Source organism: Schistocerca serialis, chromosome 9 (assembly GCF_023864345.2).
Source record: "Schistocerca serialis cubense isolate TAMUIC-IGC-003099 chromosome 9, iqSchSeri2.2, whole genome shotgun sequence".
Lineage (NCBI taxonomy): Eukaryota > Metazoa > Arthropoda > Insecta > Orthoptera > Acrididae > Schistocerca > Schistocerca serialis.
Genome location: NC_064646.1, coordinates 426,751,418 through 426,771,110, shown reverse-complemented (window position 1 = coordinate 426,771,110; position 19,693 = coordinate 426,751,418). Strand labels below are relative to the sequence as shown.

The following is a 19,693-nucleotide window of genomic DNA, read 5'->3' as shown; positions in this document are numbered from 1 at the left end:
AAAACCCACATCCTTTCGACTTTCCCTCTCCTTCCCTCTTTCCTGATGAAGCACCGTTTGTTGTGAAAGCTCAAATTTTGTGTGTATGATATTGTTTGTTTGTGTGTCTATCGACCTGCCAGCGCCTATGTATGGTAAGTCACATCATCTTGATGTGACTTACCATATGAAAGTGCTGGCAGCTCGATAGGTGTATCGACCTGCCAGCGCTTTTTATGGTAAGTCACATCATCTTTGTTTTTAGATATATAATAGAGGGAAACATTCCACGTGGGAAAAATATATCTAAAAACAAAGATGATGTAACTTACCAAACGAAAGCGCTGGCATGTTGATAGACTCACAAACATACACACAAAATTCAAGCTTTTGCAACCAACGGTTGCTTCATCGGGAAAGAGGGAAGGAGAGGGAAAGATGAAAGGATGTGGGTTTTAAGGGAGAGGGTAAGGAGTCATTCCAATCCCGGGAGCGGAAAGACTTACCTTAGGGGGAAAAAAGGACAGGTATACACGCGCGCGCGCGCACACACACACACACACACACACACACACACACACACATACACACACACACAGATGTCAGTCGAGGCGGAAGTACAGAGACAAAGATGTCGAATGACAGGTGAGGTATGAGTGGCAGCAACTTGAAATTAGCGGAGGTTGAGGCCTGGTGGGTAACGGGAAGAGAGGATATACTGAAGGGCAAGTTCCCATCTCCGGAGTTCTGACAGGTTGGTGTTAGTGGGAAGTATCCAGATAACCCGGATGGTGTAACACTGTGCCAAGATGTGCTGGCCGTGCACCAGGGCATGTTTTGCCACAGGGTGATCCTCATTACCAACAAACACTGTCTGCCTGTGTCCATTCATGCGAATGGACAGTTTGTTGCTGGTCTTTCCCACATAGAAAGCTTCACAGTGTAGGCAGGTCAGTTGGTAAATCACGTGGGTGCTTTCACACGTGGCTCTGCCTTTGTTTGTGTATACCTTCCAGGTTACAGGACTGGAGTAGGTGGTGGTGGGAGGGTGCATGGGACAGGTTTTACACTGGGGGCAGTTACAAGGGTAGGAGCTAGTGGGTAGGGATGGTGGTTTGGGGATTTCATAGGGATGAACCAAGAGGTTACGAAGGTTAGGTGGATGACGGAAAGACGCTCTTGGTGGAGTGGGGAGGATTTCATGAAGGATGGATCTCATTTCAGGGCAGGATTTGAGGAAGTCGTATCTTTGCTGGAGAGCCACATTCAGAGACTGATCCAGTCCCGGAAAGTATCTTGTCACAAGTGGAGCAGTTTTGGGATTCTTCTGTGGGATGTTCTGGGTTTGAGGGGATGAGGAAGTGGCTCTGGTAATTTGCTTCTGTACCAGATTGGGAGGGTAGTTGTGGGATGTGAAAGCTGTTTTCAGGTTGTTGGTGTTATGGTTAAGGGATTCGTGACTGGAGCAGATTCGTTTGCCACAAAGACCTAGGCTGTAGGGAAGGGACCATTTCATGTGGAATGGGTGGCAGCTGTCATAATGGAGGTACTGTTGCTTGTTCGTGGGTTTGATGCGGACGGACGTGTGAAGCTGGCCATTGGACAGGTGGAGGTCAACATCAAGGAAAGTGGCATGGGATTTGGAGTAGGACCAGGTGAATCTGATGGAACCAAAGGAGTTGAGGTTGGAGAGGAAATTCTGAAGTTCTTCTTCACTGTGAGTCCAGATCATGAAGATGTCATCTATAAATCTGTACCAAGCTTTGGGTTGGCAGCCCTGGGTAACCAAGAAAGCTTCCTCTAAGAGACCCATAAATAGGTTGGCATATGAGGGGCCATCCTGGTACCCATGGCTGTTCCCTTTAATTGTTGGTATGTCTGGCCTTCGAAAGTGAAGAAGTTGTGAGTCAGGATGAAGCTGGCTAAGGTAATGAGGAAAGAGGTTTTAGGTAGGGTGGCAGATGATCGGCGTGAAAGGAAGTGCTCCATCGCAGTGAGGCCCTGGACGTGAGGAATATTTGTGTATAAGGAAGTGGCATCAATGGTTACAAGGATGGTTTCTGGGGGTAACAGATTGGGTAAGGATTCCAGGTGTTCGAGGAAGTTGTTGGTGTCTTTGATGAAGGATGGGAGACTGCTTGTAATGGGTTGAAGGTGTTGATCTACATAGGCAGAGATACATTCTATGGGGGCTTGGTAACCAGCTACAATGGGGTGGCTGGGATGATTGGGTTTGTGAATCTAAGGAAGTAGGTAGAAGGTAGGGGTGCGGGGTGTCGGTGGGGTCAGGAGGTTGATGGAGTCAGGTGAAAGGTTTTGTAGGGGGCCTAAGGTTCTGAGGATTCCTTGAAGCTCTGCCTGGACATCAGGAATGGGATTACCTTGGTAAACTTTGTATGTAGTGTTGTCTGAAAGCTGGCGCAGTCCCTCAGCCACATACTCCCGACGATCAAGTACCACGGTCGTGGAATCATTGTCCGCCGGAAGAATGACGATGGATCGGTCAGCCTTCAGATCATGGATAGCCTGGGATTCAGCTGTGGTGATGTTGGGAGTAGGATTAAGGTTTTTTTAAGAAGGATTGAGAGGTAAAGCTGGAAGTGAGAAATTCCTAGAAGGTTTGGAGAGGGTGATTTTGAGGAAGAGGAGGTGGGTCCCACTGTGACGGAGGACGTAACTGTTCCAGGCAGGGTTCAATTTGGATAGTGTCTTGGGGAGTGGGATTAGGATCATTTTTCTTCGTGGCAAAGTGATATTTCCAGCAGAGAGTACGAGTGTAGAACAGTAAATCTTTGACGAGGGCTGTTTGGTTGAATCTGGGAGTAGGGCTGAAGGTGAGGCCTTTGGATAAGACAGAGACACAAAACCACTCCTTTTAATACATTTACACGTAGTTTTTTCGAAATTTTCCCAAATTTCTCCACCCTTCAACGTGTTTTGTGGGTAACACACCCACCTAACCTTTGTGCACATCGTTGTTTACCAACCCAAGTTCACCACAGGTGTGTCTATCTATCAACATGCCAGCACTATGTGTGGATGGATATGTGTGTGTGTGTGCGCGCGAGTGTATACCCGTCCTTTTTTCCCCCTAAGGTAAGTCTTTCTGCTCCCGGGATTGGAATGACTCATTACCCTCTCCCTTAAAATCCACATCCTTTCGTCTTTCCCTCTCCTTCCCTCTTTCCTGATGAGGCAACAGTTTGTTGCGAAAGCTTGAATTTTGTGTGTATATATGTGTCTGTTTGTGTTTCTATCGACCTGCCAGCACTTTCGAATGGAAAATCACATCATCTTTGTTTTTAAATATATATATATATATATATATATATATATATATATATATATATATATATATATATATATATATATATATATATATATATATACACTCCTGGAAATGGAAAAAAGAACACATTGACACCGGTGTGTCAGACCCACCATACTTGCTCCGGACACTGCGAGAGGGCTGTACAAGCAATGATCACACGCACGGCACAGCGGACACACCAGGAACCGCGGTGTTGGGCGTCGAATGGCGCTAGCTGCGCAGCATTTGTGTACCGCCGCCGTCAGTGTCAGCCAGTTTGCCGTGGCATACGGAGCTCCATCGCAGTCTTTAACACTGGTAGCATGCCGCGACAGCGTGGACGTGAACCGCATGTGCAGTTGACGGACTTTGAGCGAGGGCGTATAGTGGGCATGCGGGAGGCCGGGTGGACGTACCGCCGAATTGCTCAACACGTGGGGCGTGAGGTCTCCACAGTACATCGATGTTGTCGCCAGTGGTCGGCGGAAGGTGCACGTGCCCGTCGACCTGGGACCGGACCGCAGCGACGCACGGATGCACGCCAAGACCGTAGGATCCTACGCAGTGCCGTAGGGGACCGCACCGCCACTTCCCAGCAAATTAGGGACACTGTTGCTCCTGGGGTATCGGCGAGGACCATTCGCAACCGTCTCCATGAAGCTGGGCTGCGGTCCCGCACACCGTTAGGCCGTCTTCCGCTCAGGCCCCAACATCGTGCAGCCCGCCTCCAGTGGTGTCGCGACAGGCGTGAATGGAGGGACGAATGGAGACGTGTCGTCTTCAGCGATGAGAGTCGCTTCTGCCTTGGTGCCAATGATGGTCGTATGCGTGTTTGGCGCCGTGCAGGTGAGCGCCACAATCAGGACTGCATACGACCGAGGCACACAGGGCCAACACCCGGCATCATGGTGTGGGGAGCGATCTCCTACACTGGCCGTACACCACTGGTGATCGTCGAGGGGACACTGAATAGTGCACGGTACATCCAAACCGTCATCGAACCCATCGTTCTACCATTCCTAGACCGGCAAGGGAACTTGCTGTTCCAACAGGACAATGCACGTCCGCATGTATCCCGTGCCACCCAACGTGCTCTAGAAGGTGTAAGTCAACTACCCTGGCCCGCAAGATCTCCGGATCTGTCCCCCATTGATCATGTTTGGGACTGGATGAAGCGTCGTCTCACGCGGTCTGCACGTCCAGCACGAACGCTGGTCCAACTGAGGCGCCAGGTGGAAATGGCATGGCAAGCCGTTCCACAGGACTACATCCAGCATCTCTACGATCGTCTCCATGGGAGAGTAGCAGCCAGCATTGCTGCGAAAGGTGGATATACACTGTACTAGTGCCGACATTGTGCATGCTCTGTTGCCTGTGTCTATGTGCCTGTGGTTCTGTCAGTGTGATCATGTGATGTATCTGACCCCAGGAATGTGTCAATAAAGTTTCCCCTTCCTGGGACAATGAATTCACGGTGTTCTTATTTCAATTTCCAGGAGTGTATATATATATATATATATATATATATATATATATATATATATATATATATATATATATATGTGTGTGTGTGAGTGTGTGTGTGTGTGTGTGTGTATGGCATAGCTTTAAGAAAGCATTTTTAGATGAATATTTGTCCAAAGAGAAGCAGGAAAGAATTTGGAATGAATTTTGGGGAGCAGAGAGATTTGACTCTAGGAAGAGTACTGTGAAAGGTTTTGGATAATCAAACTGAAATATTTGGACCAAGAGCTAGGTAGTGAATCAATAATTATGGGTTTAGTAACTAAGTTGCATGAGAAAGTTAGAGCATTGCTTGTACCTGCCCCTAGGGGTAATATTAGTGATTTTTTGAATTATGTTGATGAAGTGGAGAGGCTGAAGCCCTCAGTGGAAGATTATAAGAGGAATTTTGATGATAATAATAAATCAGGGAGAGAGTTTCAGATAGATAGGATGAACATAACTAATTCCAGTAGAAACTCAAGTAATGCTTCTGTGGAGGATAGCTAGAATGGGCATGGAAATGGTAGGAGAAATTCATGGAACAGAAAGGGGGAGAATGTGGTAATTCTGGATTAAACCAGGTAAACTAAGCAAGTAGGGGGTTCAACATTCTGTGTTGGATGCAATTATGTGGTGATAACGCTTGCCCCAGCTGTCTGTCTCATGATTTGTCTTAACATTGCTTAAACTTTGCCATCTGCCATAAACTTTTGCCTTTTCTGACTTTCCCTACTAGATTCTTCCTCCTTAGCCTTAACAATTTCACCCACTTCAGTACTGTTTTCATCCATTTTGCTCATATCACCACACATTGTAGATGATGCTTTTATCATCTTATCTACAGTATGACATTCATCCCCATTTTTCAAAGTTACAGTCATGTTTGATTTATAACCACTATCATCTACTGAATCAGTCAACATTAAGTCTTTCTGTTCATTTAGAAACTTAACCTCTACAGCTTCATTATCAATCACATCACTCCCCTGTTGTTCATTCTCCTCCATCACATTGTCTTGTTCATTAAGGCCACTCATTATGTACCATTAACATAAAACGGTTTTTGCTATGAATCACCTTATTTTTATTCACTTGTCTCCTGCTGCTGCTGTAGTTACTCCCAACTGTCCAAACCCCACTTGTTTATATCAGTTGGGTTGAGTCCAGCTGGCACACTGAGTGGCTGCTGCGACTTCTCTTCATAATGGCTGTCCCCATAACGTCGACCAACAATTTTATGGTGTTATTCTAGTGTTACTTGTTCACACACAATCAAACTTTTGGAATACTGTAATTAATTTTCACTGTCAATTAGTCTTTTCACTGTTTTCAGTAATACTGGTGCTACATATACTGTAAATTCAGTCATTCTGTTCAAACTGCACTGTTCACTGTTCAGAGTTAACAAGTCCTTGTTTATTGTGTCCAAATACAATAGTCCTCACCCAAAATGGCACCATATGTGACATTCACCTACTTCATTTCTTTGTTGATAGTCCTTAGTGTTGATTTACTGCATTGTTATACTGGCTGAAAAATGGGGAGTGGAAGTTCAACACTAAATACTGTAAGTGATGTAGCCGACAGTTGCACAATTGCGTTTCACAGTTCTTTACTTTCACTGTTTACATCTGCCCAATATTACGCAGTTATATGGCCAGTTCACTATTGTTAAATGTTGATAAGCCTCATTAATATGTTGCATTCAACATCAGCATACTGCTACAAAAGTTTGGTGCTGAACATCTATGAGCAGTAAAATCCTAATCACACAGTTCACAGTTCTTGCAGAATAATGCGCTATGTGTAACACTATTTTTCAAATAAATTAAACATACATTGTCATTAGTTGTTCTAATACATGGCCTATTTGTGTTACACTTATTCCAATGTTAAGCTGTTGCATTGCTGTTACTCTAAAAAATATATATTTCTTATTCCACCATCAAGTTGATGCATTGTTGTTACTCTAACCAATACATATTTCCTGTCTGAAAATCGGCTGTGGACTGACTGTCTTGGGACCAAAACTCAGTGCTTTATATATCCTCTCAATAGCAGGCACTGAAACTATACACTGTTTTATGTTTAAGTTACAGAAATTACAATTAAAACATAACTCATTCAATTAACTGAATACATCAAAAAACTCCTCCTTTTTAACAGTTCCTTCTACCACAAAGGTTAGGCTTAATTATTTGTTTAATTAATGAAATTAACAGATATAGTTATACAAACAATACTTTTGACAAACCTGGTAATTATTTTGGAATTAATTAAGTGCTGGCTTTGCTAATATATTTCCAAATAGAGCCAAACAGATACTTTAAGAATCCTAGTAGGTCTTCTTCCAAATGTTTATAATTAGTACAGAATTTATATTTGTTTATAGGTCAATAATAGAATCTAAGTCATGAAACACATTGATTTCATCCTAAAACAAAAGATATTAACTATGAATGGTCAAAATAGATTGGGAAATTAATCACATACACAAAACTAAGCACAAAGTAGACCTAGTCCTATATTCCTTGAGACTGAGGGCCAACCCTTCTCTTTTCTGGAAATGTAGATTATACTCATGCATGTTAATGGTAATTAGACAACAATAAATATAAAATGAATTTGAGGAGGCAGATGGCACAACAGGAGGAAGTGAAGAGATCACAGCTTGCTTCATCACAGTCACCTTCAAAGGCCAAAATGAAAGCTCCAGTATTCACACTGTTTTCTTTAGTCCCTGATGGGTATGATGGATCATTGATCCAAATTAGCACACAACTTGTCATCAGTCTGTAAACAAGATCTCAGTGGAAAATGATAACCAGTACTATATGTATTCATATGGGAGTTATAGAGACAAGAATATCATTCAGCTTGTCACAGGCAGCAGCATCGATGACTGTTTGGGGGAGTACATTTTAAGCATAATGGAGCCACTTTTCATCTTTTAAATAATTGTCACATCCCCAAACCTGTCCTCAAGATGATCAATGGAGAACAAAGGCTTTGTAGTCAAAAATAAATCCCTGTCTGTTATAAAAAAAAAAAAAAAAAAATAGTTGCAGGAGTATTTCTCGTCTTCTCTCTAAGCCCTATTCTATGGCATAGCCATGGAAGGGAACATTTTATGGTTATGCCTTGCCACACTGTAATATGTCTTAGCTTCAGAGAGCTGGGACCTTGCAGCTACAAGCAGAAGAAGGTATAATCCACATCATGTGCAAATCTTCTGCCATGGTATCAACCACTCTAAAAGGGGGCTTCCTAATAGGTGCCATCCAACTACAGCTACCTGGCCAGTAAATCATTGCCTGGAGTCCCTTTGCCCCAGACTTATGGGGATGTACTCCTTGGCTTGCATGGGGTGTTTCCAGCTCAGGCACCAAAAGTACAATACCTGCATGATCATGGGGCAACCACCATGCAGGTAGTTGATGACTTTGCCCACAATAGAATGGCTGTTGTACTGGATTTTATGCATAGTACAACTTCAAGAAAGAAGGGTGCAAGGAGAGAAAGGCACAAAGGCAGAACATATACTGCACTGGGTGTCCTTCCCAGTATGATCTACATTTCTGTGAAATTTAGAAGAGAAGTAGCAAATTTAACTCAACAAGGGGATCATATGATTAATAATGAGAAGATGTAGAAGACAGGAAGGTAAGAAAATAAGTGTCCAAAACACAAAAACCATATCCAAGCAAAATCACCACCAAGAAGACCTTACACTGGAAAGGTAGACATGAAGAAAGAATAAGACAGACAAGCAGCATGGAAAGAGAAATATCAGTGCAAAGGCTGCAGCCTCATGGTGGCCATCCATATACTCACAAAATAGATGTGAGCCCCCTGGGGTAATCTGTCATATTTGCTTATGTCAGTAGATTTACCCATTTGCAGCTCACATTTTCCCTAGAATGATTACCCATTCATCTGTGCTAAACTTACATACTTTCCTTACAATGTCACTTGCCTGAAATGGCAACAGGTGGCATGAGTAATGAACTATTATTCATGACAAAATACTCTGCTAAATTTCCATTCACAGCATTCTTTTATTATGTGCATACTATCTTTATTTCCTTGCCTATAAAATTTCATCCAATAACTTGTCATTTCTGAATGAATTCTGAGATTTTTTTACAGTCTGAAGATATTTGGTTTCCATATTACATTTTAATATAATTACCACCTAACTAGTCTTCTGCTACTTGCTGCCTCTGATCATATCTCATTGCCTTCATTCCTGTGTGATTACTAGAAACTATGTTGAAGTTTTAATACCAGTGGCCTTTAGAAAACATAACAATCATGTACAGGACCCATATGGCAGTATTCAGCTGTTCTGTGGACTAATGAGTGCGATGCATTATTGATCTCATGAAATCAATGGTGCCCACAATGGCATTCACTCAAAACTTACATTTGGTTACCTTGCAAAAATCTCATAGTGAAGTTTAATTGCATATTTATGATTATGCTGCAGCTGTTTGTATGTCTTAAAATGATTAAGTTGTTGTTATATGTAAAATAAGGAAATGGTATACTGAAGAAGATGAAGTTCACTATTTGACGGACTTTGAGATAGATTTATTATTCCCTTCATACATACAAAGAAAAAACATATTAAGTCAATAAATTTCTATAGTTTCACAAACTTAAACAACAGTACATTATATAACAAAATATGGTTATACAAAAGAAAAGTTATTTTCACAGTGTCTGCACAATGCTATATCTGCAATCAATGTACACAAGATTCTCCTACAAATCAAACTGTTTGTAATCTGTCATAGCAGCAAGTAATATCTTCTCTGGTGTTGCAGGAGGTGCTGAAAAAAATGGATATAATTTTAGAACTATAGTTGGACATTACTGTATCTTTTAAATTTTCCACTTGATTTATGCTACAAATGTCACTCAATTGTTTTGGTATATAAGCTTACAGTATTTCCACAACACAGTCTCACTTCTGTCTTTAATTTATTGTAGGATAGGACTTTCACATCTGAGGTAAATTTCAAGAACACAACATAGTGATTAGAGGTCTGCATCTATGTTAACACTGACTCGAACAGCTTGGTGCATGTAGCTCCGTTTAAGTCTGTCAGATATCAATACAGCCAGTCTGGACTGAGGGGGCAGCCACACTTTATTCCCATGATGCTCATTTGAGCATTATACACTCAAGTTGCTTGACCGTCTGCTATAGTTACCCAAGCACTGCTCAGTTAGCCACTGTAGGATCATGGTGAACAAACGCGAGATGAAGGAGAGTGTGAAAGTGAAACTTGATTCGAAATAATATATCCTGAGTGTGAAAAATGCTGGTTGTAAGAATGTTTAAGCAAGATTTTCATCAATGACTGATAAAGGTGTTGGCTACATGCATTGCGGCGAGTGCTCTATTTTCCTGTCTTACAGACCTGCCTCCACACGTCTGAAGGCATGTCTGCAGATTATGACTAAGTGTAATCCCCAAAGCATTAGTAGTTTCAGTGAAAGCTACACAAATTAAAAAGGTACTTATAAATGTGTGCCAGAGACACAACATTAGGCGTAGGGTTTTACATTTTATATCAGGAATTTGTAAATGCTGGTTCAGAATTGAGAGATGTAAAGGTTTCCAACATTTTGCCCATCCTGTGATAGTAGTATAAAACACTGAAGGAGAATTCAATGAAACATAAGTGAGTATGATGCCCAGCATTATCCACGCTATAGGCATGCATGCATGTGGATGTACAGCAGATTCAGGAATCGACAGATATCAGAAACTGTGTTGCCTATCTAGTAATGTGCACTTTGCATATCAAGATTAGGCACTGTGTAATATGGCACTGATGACAAATCATTTTTCTGAGAAGAAAAAAAAAGTATGGGAATTTGTTAAGAGCTACATCAAGGAAACATTATTCAAATAGTTAGGAGTAAATCCTCAGCATTTTAATAAGATTTCATTAGCAACCGATGAAGGCACTAAAACATGCAAAGCACTGCAATCCTTTCTGCATTATGCATGCATTACACATGTTTTGAACAAAGCCCAGAAAAACATGCTAGACAATGTTTCTTTGATAGATGGGCTTGGGGTGGTTATTCTATGAGTTAATGCTGCTAAAGATAGTGGCTATTTCTTGAAGAAAACTGGTGATGTGAATCTGATACAGACAAACTTCAAGCAAGATAGTGAAGTAAGTGTAACAGCTTATTTACAATGTTACATTATACAGGGCGTTTCAAAAAGAAAGAGCAGATTTCAAACATTTATTTCTCAAAAACTACAAATGATAGAAACACAATTCAAACGTTTCTTGTCAGAGAAAGGTTCAAAGTTTTTCAATGGTCCGCGCAGAAGTTCCATGCAAATCCGCAGTGGCGCTGGCGTTTGTTTGTAGGAAAATGGCGACGACACCACAGGAACGATCATTTTGTGTGCTGCAATTTGCAAAGTTAGAGTCCATTGTTGGTGTGCAACGTGCATTCCGCCGTCAATTCAACAAACAGCCGCCTCGTCATAAGCAAATTTATGAGTGGCATCACAGATTCGTAGAAGATGGTTGCATCTGCAAGCGAAAAAGCACGGGTCGTCCACGCACATCGGATGAAAATGTCGAGCGTGTCCGTGCAGCTTACGAAAGGAGCCCTAGAAAATCCACGGCACGGGCAAGTCACGAACTAAACATGTCTAAAACAACGGTATGGCGCGTTCTGAGTAACCGTCTGCACATGAAGCCGTACAAACTGCAGTTATTGCAAGCATTGCGTCCTGACGACCACAACAAAAGGTTCGAATTTTCAACTGCAATTCTACAGGACATGGAAGAGGACAATTTTGCCGAACGATTAATTTTTTCAGATGAATCAACGTTTCACATTTCTGGTAAAGTTAATCGGCATAACGTATGAATTTGGGCGAGTGAAACTCCGAGGGACGTTATTCAACATGAAAGAGACTCACCAAAGGTTAACGTCTTTTGTGCAATTTCGGTAAACAAAGTTTATGGACCTTTCTTTTTCATGGAGAAAACTATCACAGGAACCATTTACCTGGACATGTTAGAAAACTGGCTATTTCCTCAACTTCAGGAAGATTCAAATCACTTCATCTTCATGCAAGATGGCGCCCCACCACACTTCTCTGAACCTGTACGACGGTACCTAAATAACACCATTCCAGGACGGTGGATTGGAAGAGCAGGAGCACAAGATCAATGTCATCGTCTGTGGCCTCCCAGGTCACCAGACCTTACTCCCTGCGATTTTTATTTGTGGGGGTACATAAAGGACTGTGTTTATGTCCCACCTATGCCCGCTACTCTTCAAGAAGTACGACATCGAATTGTTGCGGCCGTGAATTCGGTAACTAAAGACCAGTTGCGTCGTGTGTGGCAAGAAATGAGATACCGGTTTGATATTTGTCGTGTAACAAATGGTGCTCATATTGAGGTACAGTTTTGATATTTGTTGTGTAACATTTGGTACTCATATTGAGTGAAGGACCGTTGGAATTGTGTTTCTATCATTTGTAGTTTTTGAGAAATAAATGTTTGAAATCTGCTCTTTCTTTTTGAAACGCCCTGTATACTAAGGCAGTATGACAAAGTCATGTAACTACTTCTGTAGAGAGGTGTGTCTGAAAAACTTACTGGTTATGACAACAACATTGCGAAAGAACTTGTGGGATTTTTAGGGCCATTCAAAGACACAACAGGAATGCCAGAAAGCAAGAAGTTACCAACAGTTTAGTTTTTTTTGTTACAGGTACACAAACTGAAAAATCTTTGTAATATGGAACTCGAAGATGAAAATTGCTTCCTCCTTACTCACACCCATAATGACTATGAGCATCAAAGAAATTTGATCCTACATGGATGCGTACTGCCAGTTATTCTTCCAGCTCATGATACTCAATTAGAAATTGGGTTGGGGGAAAGGTACAATTTTTACCCTCTAAAATGTGCCAGTTGGTGGCTTGCAGTATGTTGGTAACTGTACTAGACAGCTGATATATTCTGCTTTCTTATCCGCTCTAGTTATAGCTTTTGTTCTGCCACTGATTGACAGTAACTACAGCACCTAGAGAGCTAGACTACTAATGGTTTTATTTTTGTAATAACAGAAGAAAAGTTTTTCTGATGGCAGTAAACAGCATATATATAATTAGAAAAAAGCAAGAGACAATGCCGTCTTGTAATACGTATTTATTATGACTGGTTTTGATTATTCACCATCCTCCAGCTAAGAGAGAATACAATAATAACATCAAATATTGTACATATCTTCACATATGGAGAACAACTTAGACATAATCAGAATGCATATAACAGTGATCATAAGTTTCCAGTGATAAGGCAATGCGGCAAGTGATAAACTGGCTATCCAGTACATAGCTACCTGTCTACTCAACAGACAGTTTATCACTTGCCACACATTGATCCACATTGCCTTATTACTGGAAGCTTACGACAATTGTTTTACACATTTTGGCTAAGTTTAAGTTGTTCTTTGTATGTGAAGACATGTACAACATGTGATGATGTGATTGTATTCTTTCTTATCTGGGGGATGTAGAATAATGAAAACTGGTAATAATAAATATTACAAGACAGCATTGTGTTATACATTTTCCAAGAAAACTAAATTTGACACTGCCACTAACATGGTTTTAGCCAGTGTGGCCATAGCTACCTTGTGAACATCAGTTTTCTGCTAGATAATTATCAGAGATTTTTTAATGTACACTTGTGATTTCAGGTACTCTCAAAAGAAGTAATCACATACACTCAGTTTAGGTGTCTGTGTAACCTGCAAAATGTCATCCTTGTCTACCCTGGAAACAACTCATAAAGTACCAACATGAACATTCCAGCAGAATTTTTGCTGAAACCATACCCCCAATGAAAGACTCTATGATGAAATTTTGAGGTAAGGAGTCGGTTTCACCTCTGTATACTGACAAGAATTAACTGTTAGAGTTCCCTCATCATTTTCAAAGAGATGTTGATCTTTTATCTCTGTCTGTCATATCACACAAAACAGTGATCTGAGACAGTAATAGGGCATGTATGCAACAGTTAGGATTTACAACCCAGTCAGTAAAAAATAATTTCCTTTTTTTCCCTACTCAACATGAGCTTCATCATTCATGAGAAATGTGTTTTGGTCAGTTTCTTATGAAAAGCAAGGACACTTGCTTCTGTCATGATCAACAATATCTTGCATCACAAAAAACTATTTTGTATTAGTCCTTTGTGTAAAGTTCTATAAATAATGGTGCAAATTGACTGAGAGGCAGCCACATGTTTTCGAAAGGAGAACTGAAGGCTCCGTATCTGTGTTCATCTCACTGAGTCCATGTTATGTAATCTTCTTACACTTTCCATAGGCTCAGTGGTTTCTCCATTTCAACAGAAGCACTTCCTCAGAAGTTTCTAGTTCATAGGAGTGTTGTATTTTGACAAGAGAATGACCATGCTGCAGAGTACTGAAGTGGAGATGGAACAACCACTGTGTATTCACAAGTGAGCTGTTATTAGAAGAATGTTTTATTGTGAACATATGAGTTGCATTATTGAAAAATTCATTCCTCCTGCAAGCACGCAGTGCGTGCACTTAGTTCCATAATTGCAGAGCTGCCACTGTCCTGGTATTTACAATGTGCAAGGTTCTCTGAGCCCTCTTTGTGTAATGACTGGAGGACTACAAAATGTTGCTGTAAATTATTACAGGTGTGTTCAAATAATGGAAAGTCCCAAATGGAATAAGAACAATACAGGAAGGATAGATTGCTACTCACCACACAGATATGGCATTGAGTCACAGTCAAGCCTAATGAAAAGGAATGTTAGGAATATTTCAGATTTCAGACAAAGTCCTCCTTCAGATGCAGCTCATCCACAGAACCACCATCTTTTTGGGCAGACAGAACTACTTCATATGAAGCAAAGAAAGTCACAGTAATCATGCACAGAGGAGGTTAACCTACCTCTGTTAAGTTAAAATGTCAAATTAGTATTTATGTGTTTTCTGCTTCTAAAGAAGGAGTTCATCCAAAAGTTGAAATATTTCTCACTTTTTCCCACTGTATCTGTCTGTAACCCAACAACTCCACTATGTGATGAGTAGCCACCTATCCTTTCCATGTTATTATAGGGTTTGTAAAAGTTATAATTTTTTGTTTCTTCATTATTCTCAAGTGATTAGTTCATGCTTTCTTCAAAGACTAAAAGTTATTTTTTAATGAAGTAAACTTTAAAATGCCATTTATACAAGTCTGAGTGAAGCAGCCAACCTTGATACTTGCAAACTATATCATTACAATTGTTACTTTAGAACAGCCGAAATATCATAGTGCAGCGATACTTACCAATATCTACCCAGTTGTCTGTGGAACCAGCATCTTTCCTGGCAGAGAGAACAGCTTCACGCAAAGCAAAGAAGGTCACAATACTCATACACAGAGGAGGCTCACCAACCGCTGTGAAGTCAAAATGACAAAATTTATTTACCATTATTTAGTGAAGAGTATGTAAATGTTTTCTACAGACAATAGGCCAAGGCACTTGTAAAAGTTAAATTACCTTTTGACCGAAGAACACCAAGTGGATTGGGTGCTTTCTTCTTCAGTTCTATGTTGAATTCAATTGGAATATCTTTAGCTCCAGGTGGTTTGTAGTTCTGAAAGAAAAAATGAAGTTGTAATTTTGTTATGCTATGATTTTCAGAAAAAAAAACTTTAAAATTCAAATGCTGAACAAAATGAAGAGAAGGAAATCAGAAGGATAAATCAAAAACAAAATAAAACTGCCATTTTTTTCTGAGAAAATGTAGAAAGTAATGCATATTTTACAAAAGACATGGAAACTGTTTAACAATGTAGCTTGTAGCCATGGCTTGTGTGTGATGACAATCTGTGTTGATCAATCATGTGTTGACTAACACCACAGGCAGTCAACTATTACAACTTTGCTGCTCAAAAACATTAAAAAAGAATAAATTATAAACTAAATTTGGCAGAAGCAAGTGGCACTGAAGTAAATTTTCAGCTTCAGCTGGCACTTCGGGGATCAGCCTATATTGCTAATGGTTGGCGTATGATGCAATTTTTATAAACAAAAATTATTCATATGTGCAGTACAAATCATAATGAAGGTGATGTATAAAAAGAGACCTAATTCAAGACAATCTGAAATATCTATTACTTATTTCTCAGTTACATGTTTTACTAATGCAAGGCATAACAGGTTATTGGGACATGTCCATAAATTTCTTTGTACTCAACATGATTCAGTATCATCTCATTAATTATTTGCTACACCCATCTAATCTTTAGCTTTCTTCTCTGGCACCAAATTTTTAAAGCTTTTATTCTCTTCTCATCTGAACTGCCTATTATCCATGTTTCAATTCTGCACAATGTTACAATACAGACAAAGAACTTTGGAAAGAAGTTCCTAACATTTAAACTTATATTCAGAGGTACAGTAACAAATTATTCTTTTTCAGAAATATTTTTCTTGATATTGTCAGTCTGCATTTTTTATCCTTTCTAGTTTTGTCATCAGTAAAACTCATCTGCTACTTTTGGTGTGGCATTTTATAATCTAAATCTTTCAGTGTTGCCTGATTCAGTTCAACTACATTCCATTAATCTCGTTGTACTATTGTTGTTGTTGTTCAGCTTATAACATTCTTTGAAGACACCATCCATTTCATTCAAATGCTCTTCCATATCCTTTGCTACCTCTGACACAAATTACAATATCATTGATAAACCTTAAAGTTACTATTCTTTCTGCCTGAAATTAAATTTCTTTTCAGAAACTATGCTTTGTTTCCTGTTCTGCTTGCTCAGTGCACAAATTTAATAACATCAGGAACGGACTACAGCCTTGTCTTACTCCCTTCTCAGCCACTACTTGCTTTTCATGTCTTCCAACTCGTGTAACTAAAGTCTGATATCTGTTCAAGTTTAAATGACCTTTACCTCCCTGTATTTCATAACTGCTATCTTCAGAATTTCAAAGAGTGTATTCCATTCAACATTCTGAAAATCTTCCTCTAAATCTAGAAATGCTATAAATGTAGGTTTCCCTTTCCTTAACCCATCTTCTAAGATGATTCATATTATCAGTATTGCCTCATATGTTCCTGTATATCTCTGGAACCCAAATTCATCTTCACTGAGGTCCAGGTCAAATAGTTCTTCCATTCTTCTGTGAATAATTTGTGTCATTATTTTGCAATAATGACTTGTTAAATTAATAATCAGTAATAATGAAACTTGTCAGCATATATCTTACATATGACTTGGAATACTTCTGTCATGTCAGACTCTCACAAGGATCTCAATAATTCTGAGTGGTTTTTGTCTACTCCAAGGGCTTGTTTCCACTTATATCTTTCAGTGCTTGGTAAAAACTTTCTTGTATTTTCATAGCTCCCCTCTAATCTTCATTTACTTCCTCTTTTCTTCCTAAAGTATTGCCTTGAGATTAGTATCTCTTTTATAGCCATTCTACTTGTACTATGTCTGTTGTTATAGTTCAGTGCTGGCCAAAAGAATTTTTTAATGTGAAATTTTAGACTTGTTCAAATGTGAAGTCTGACAGCACAGCATGGGGAGGAAACACTGTCAATGGCCCAAGAGTGGTGAAATTGTACAAACAGTTTGTTAAAGGCCTGAAAATGGTAACAAGAGAAGTGCATGGAGGCATTTACTCACCTCTGTCAATGGGGAGTGTGATCAGTGATTAATTCTCAGTGACTTGCTCAGTAACAGTCTTAAATATTGCAACACAGATAAAAATTTGTTTTGTATCCTGTTTCCACTGAATTCAGATTCACCCTACATCCTACTCTGAAGTAGTTGATATAAAGTCCTTGAAGAATTTAAATTCTGTAAGCTGGGATGAAATTCCTACAAAACTAATAAAGGCAGTCAGTCGTCCATAAAATTGCACATCCTCTGTCCCTTATAATCAGTCAATCTTTTGAGGAAGGATGTTTTCCCAATAGACTGAAATATGCTGAAATGCAACCCATTTATAAAAAAGGCAAACATGATGAAGTGGGTAATTATTGACCAATCACCTTGGAATCAATATTTTCCAAAATATTTGGAAGAGTAGCATTAACCAGATACTCAACTCTAATAATCTGTATAATATTATCCAGAACAATCAGCATTGTTTCCAAAGAGGATACTGCACTGTGCAAGCTATCAATGAACTTATTACAAAGTTAGTAGTAGTTTAGATAATAAAATGATAGCATGGGGCTATTTTGTGATCTAACTAAAGCTTTTGACACATTAGCCCACAAACTACTACTTTGTATGCAATAACAAAATGGTTTTAGTGAATATTCACTGAGATGGATGTCATCTTATCTATTAAACAGGAAACATAAAGCAGTAATAGAAAAAAAAGTAAGATATTCTTCTCAAGTTGAAACAAAGCAGAACAAGGTGTGGCACAAAGATCTATCCTTGGGCCAATACTATTCTTGTATTACATACATGACATGCCAACTAACATAAATTCAGACATAATTCTTTACACAGATGACTCAACAGTCATTAGAGCCATGGCAGGTGAAGAAAAAGGACAGTCATGCAGACCCCTGTTCGATGCCCTTGATCTTATGCCTGTTCCTGGCCTCCATAACTATGAAATAATTAATTTTTCTAAACAAAACACTCAACTTTTTGAAAATAACCTGTTTAATCATGACTATGATACAAGAAACAATCTCGTTACCAACTCATAGGATAAAACTGCTGGAGAAGATAAATTAACATATTACGCATGAGGCTGGGAAATAAAATCTGTGAAAAATTTAAAAATTATGAATCACAAGAATTTACTTAGCAAGTAAATATTATTACTACGTTGAAGAATTTATGACTCACTGTCACAAATAGCTATGCCTGATGTTTAATTTTATTCTATTTCTTACTACTTAGTTACTTTAAGTAAATATTTTTCTCAATTTTACTTTATTTTCAACATCAATATATTAAGTCATTTTGTGGTACTTAAAATTACAAAACAGTTGTAAATTAGTCTGTATATTTACAATTAGAAAGTAGCTTCAAATTGACAAATCACCTATGTCCCAATCATTTGATTGTATATGACTTGTTTTGTGACAATATAGTCTCTATTCTGTTCTGTTCTAATAATAATGCATGAGAATTTACTTTTCTATTAATATGTGTAATAATGGGTACCAAATCATCTTCCCACAAAAAATCAAAATGCAACTATCTGTTGGGATGTAGTCTTTTGGAAGATGGAACAAGAGGTCATACATGACATAAAATCACAAGGGAAATAGGTAACCACAATTACCCATGTTCTGTTTGTCAGCACTTTTCCAGTTTCTTCATCATAAACAATGTACTCCGTCAGCCAATAACCAAGTCCCATAACAAATGCACCTTCAATTTGACCCACATCTATATCAGGATTCATGCTTATACCAACGTCTTCCAAGATATCTACACGGAGTACCTGGAACATCATGGATCAAACATATAAATAACTCTTACAATTCAACTGATAATTATAAGTTGCAACAAAGAAAAACACTAGCTACATAACCAGAAGTTGTAAATGATTTCTAACAAATCTGGAGATTCAGTTTAGCTTAAGGAATTTATTCTGTTATAAGTAGTATGCTGAAGAAGCAACATAGAATATAACTAATGATTCATTTTGCTTTCAGTTCTGAATAATGCCCAGCACTAAAATAAATTCAGAAAGTTATTGAAAAATCTTATACCATTATCTGTGAAACGAATACTAGCAAAGAGATAGAGGGCCTGGCCAGTACTTACCTCAGCTCAGTACAACCGATAGATTCACAAAACAGAACAGAAAATTTACA

The 19,693-nt window shown here is 39.2% G+C and overlaps 1 protein-coding gene across 1 annotated transcript in view; it reads right to left on the bottom strand.

Annotated features, from left to right (window-relative positions):
* Positions 1-9,366: 9,366 nt before the first annotated feature.
* The window catches only part of LOC126419759 (uncharacterized), a 316,376-nt gene continuing 306,049 nt past the window's right edge, over positions 9,367-19,693 (bottom strand). The window contains exons 25-28 of the mRNA XM_050086933.1: positions 19,156-19,317; positions 15,382-15,478; positions 15,168-15,278; positions 9,367-9,630 (exon numbers count right to left, since the gene is read on the bottom strand). Coding sequence (XP_049942890.1) covers positions 9,563-9,630; positions 15,168-15,278; positions 15,382-15,478; positions 19,156-19,317 — 438 coding nt within the window. The 3' untranslated portion in view covers positions 9,367-9,562. The remainder of the gene's footprint in view (positions 9,631-15,167; positions 15,279-15,381; positions 15,479-19,155; positions 19,318-19,693) is intronic.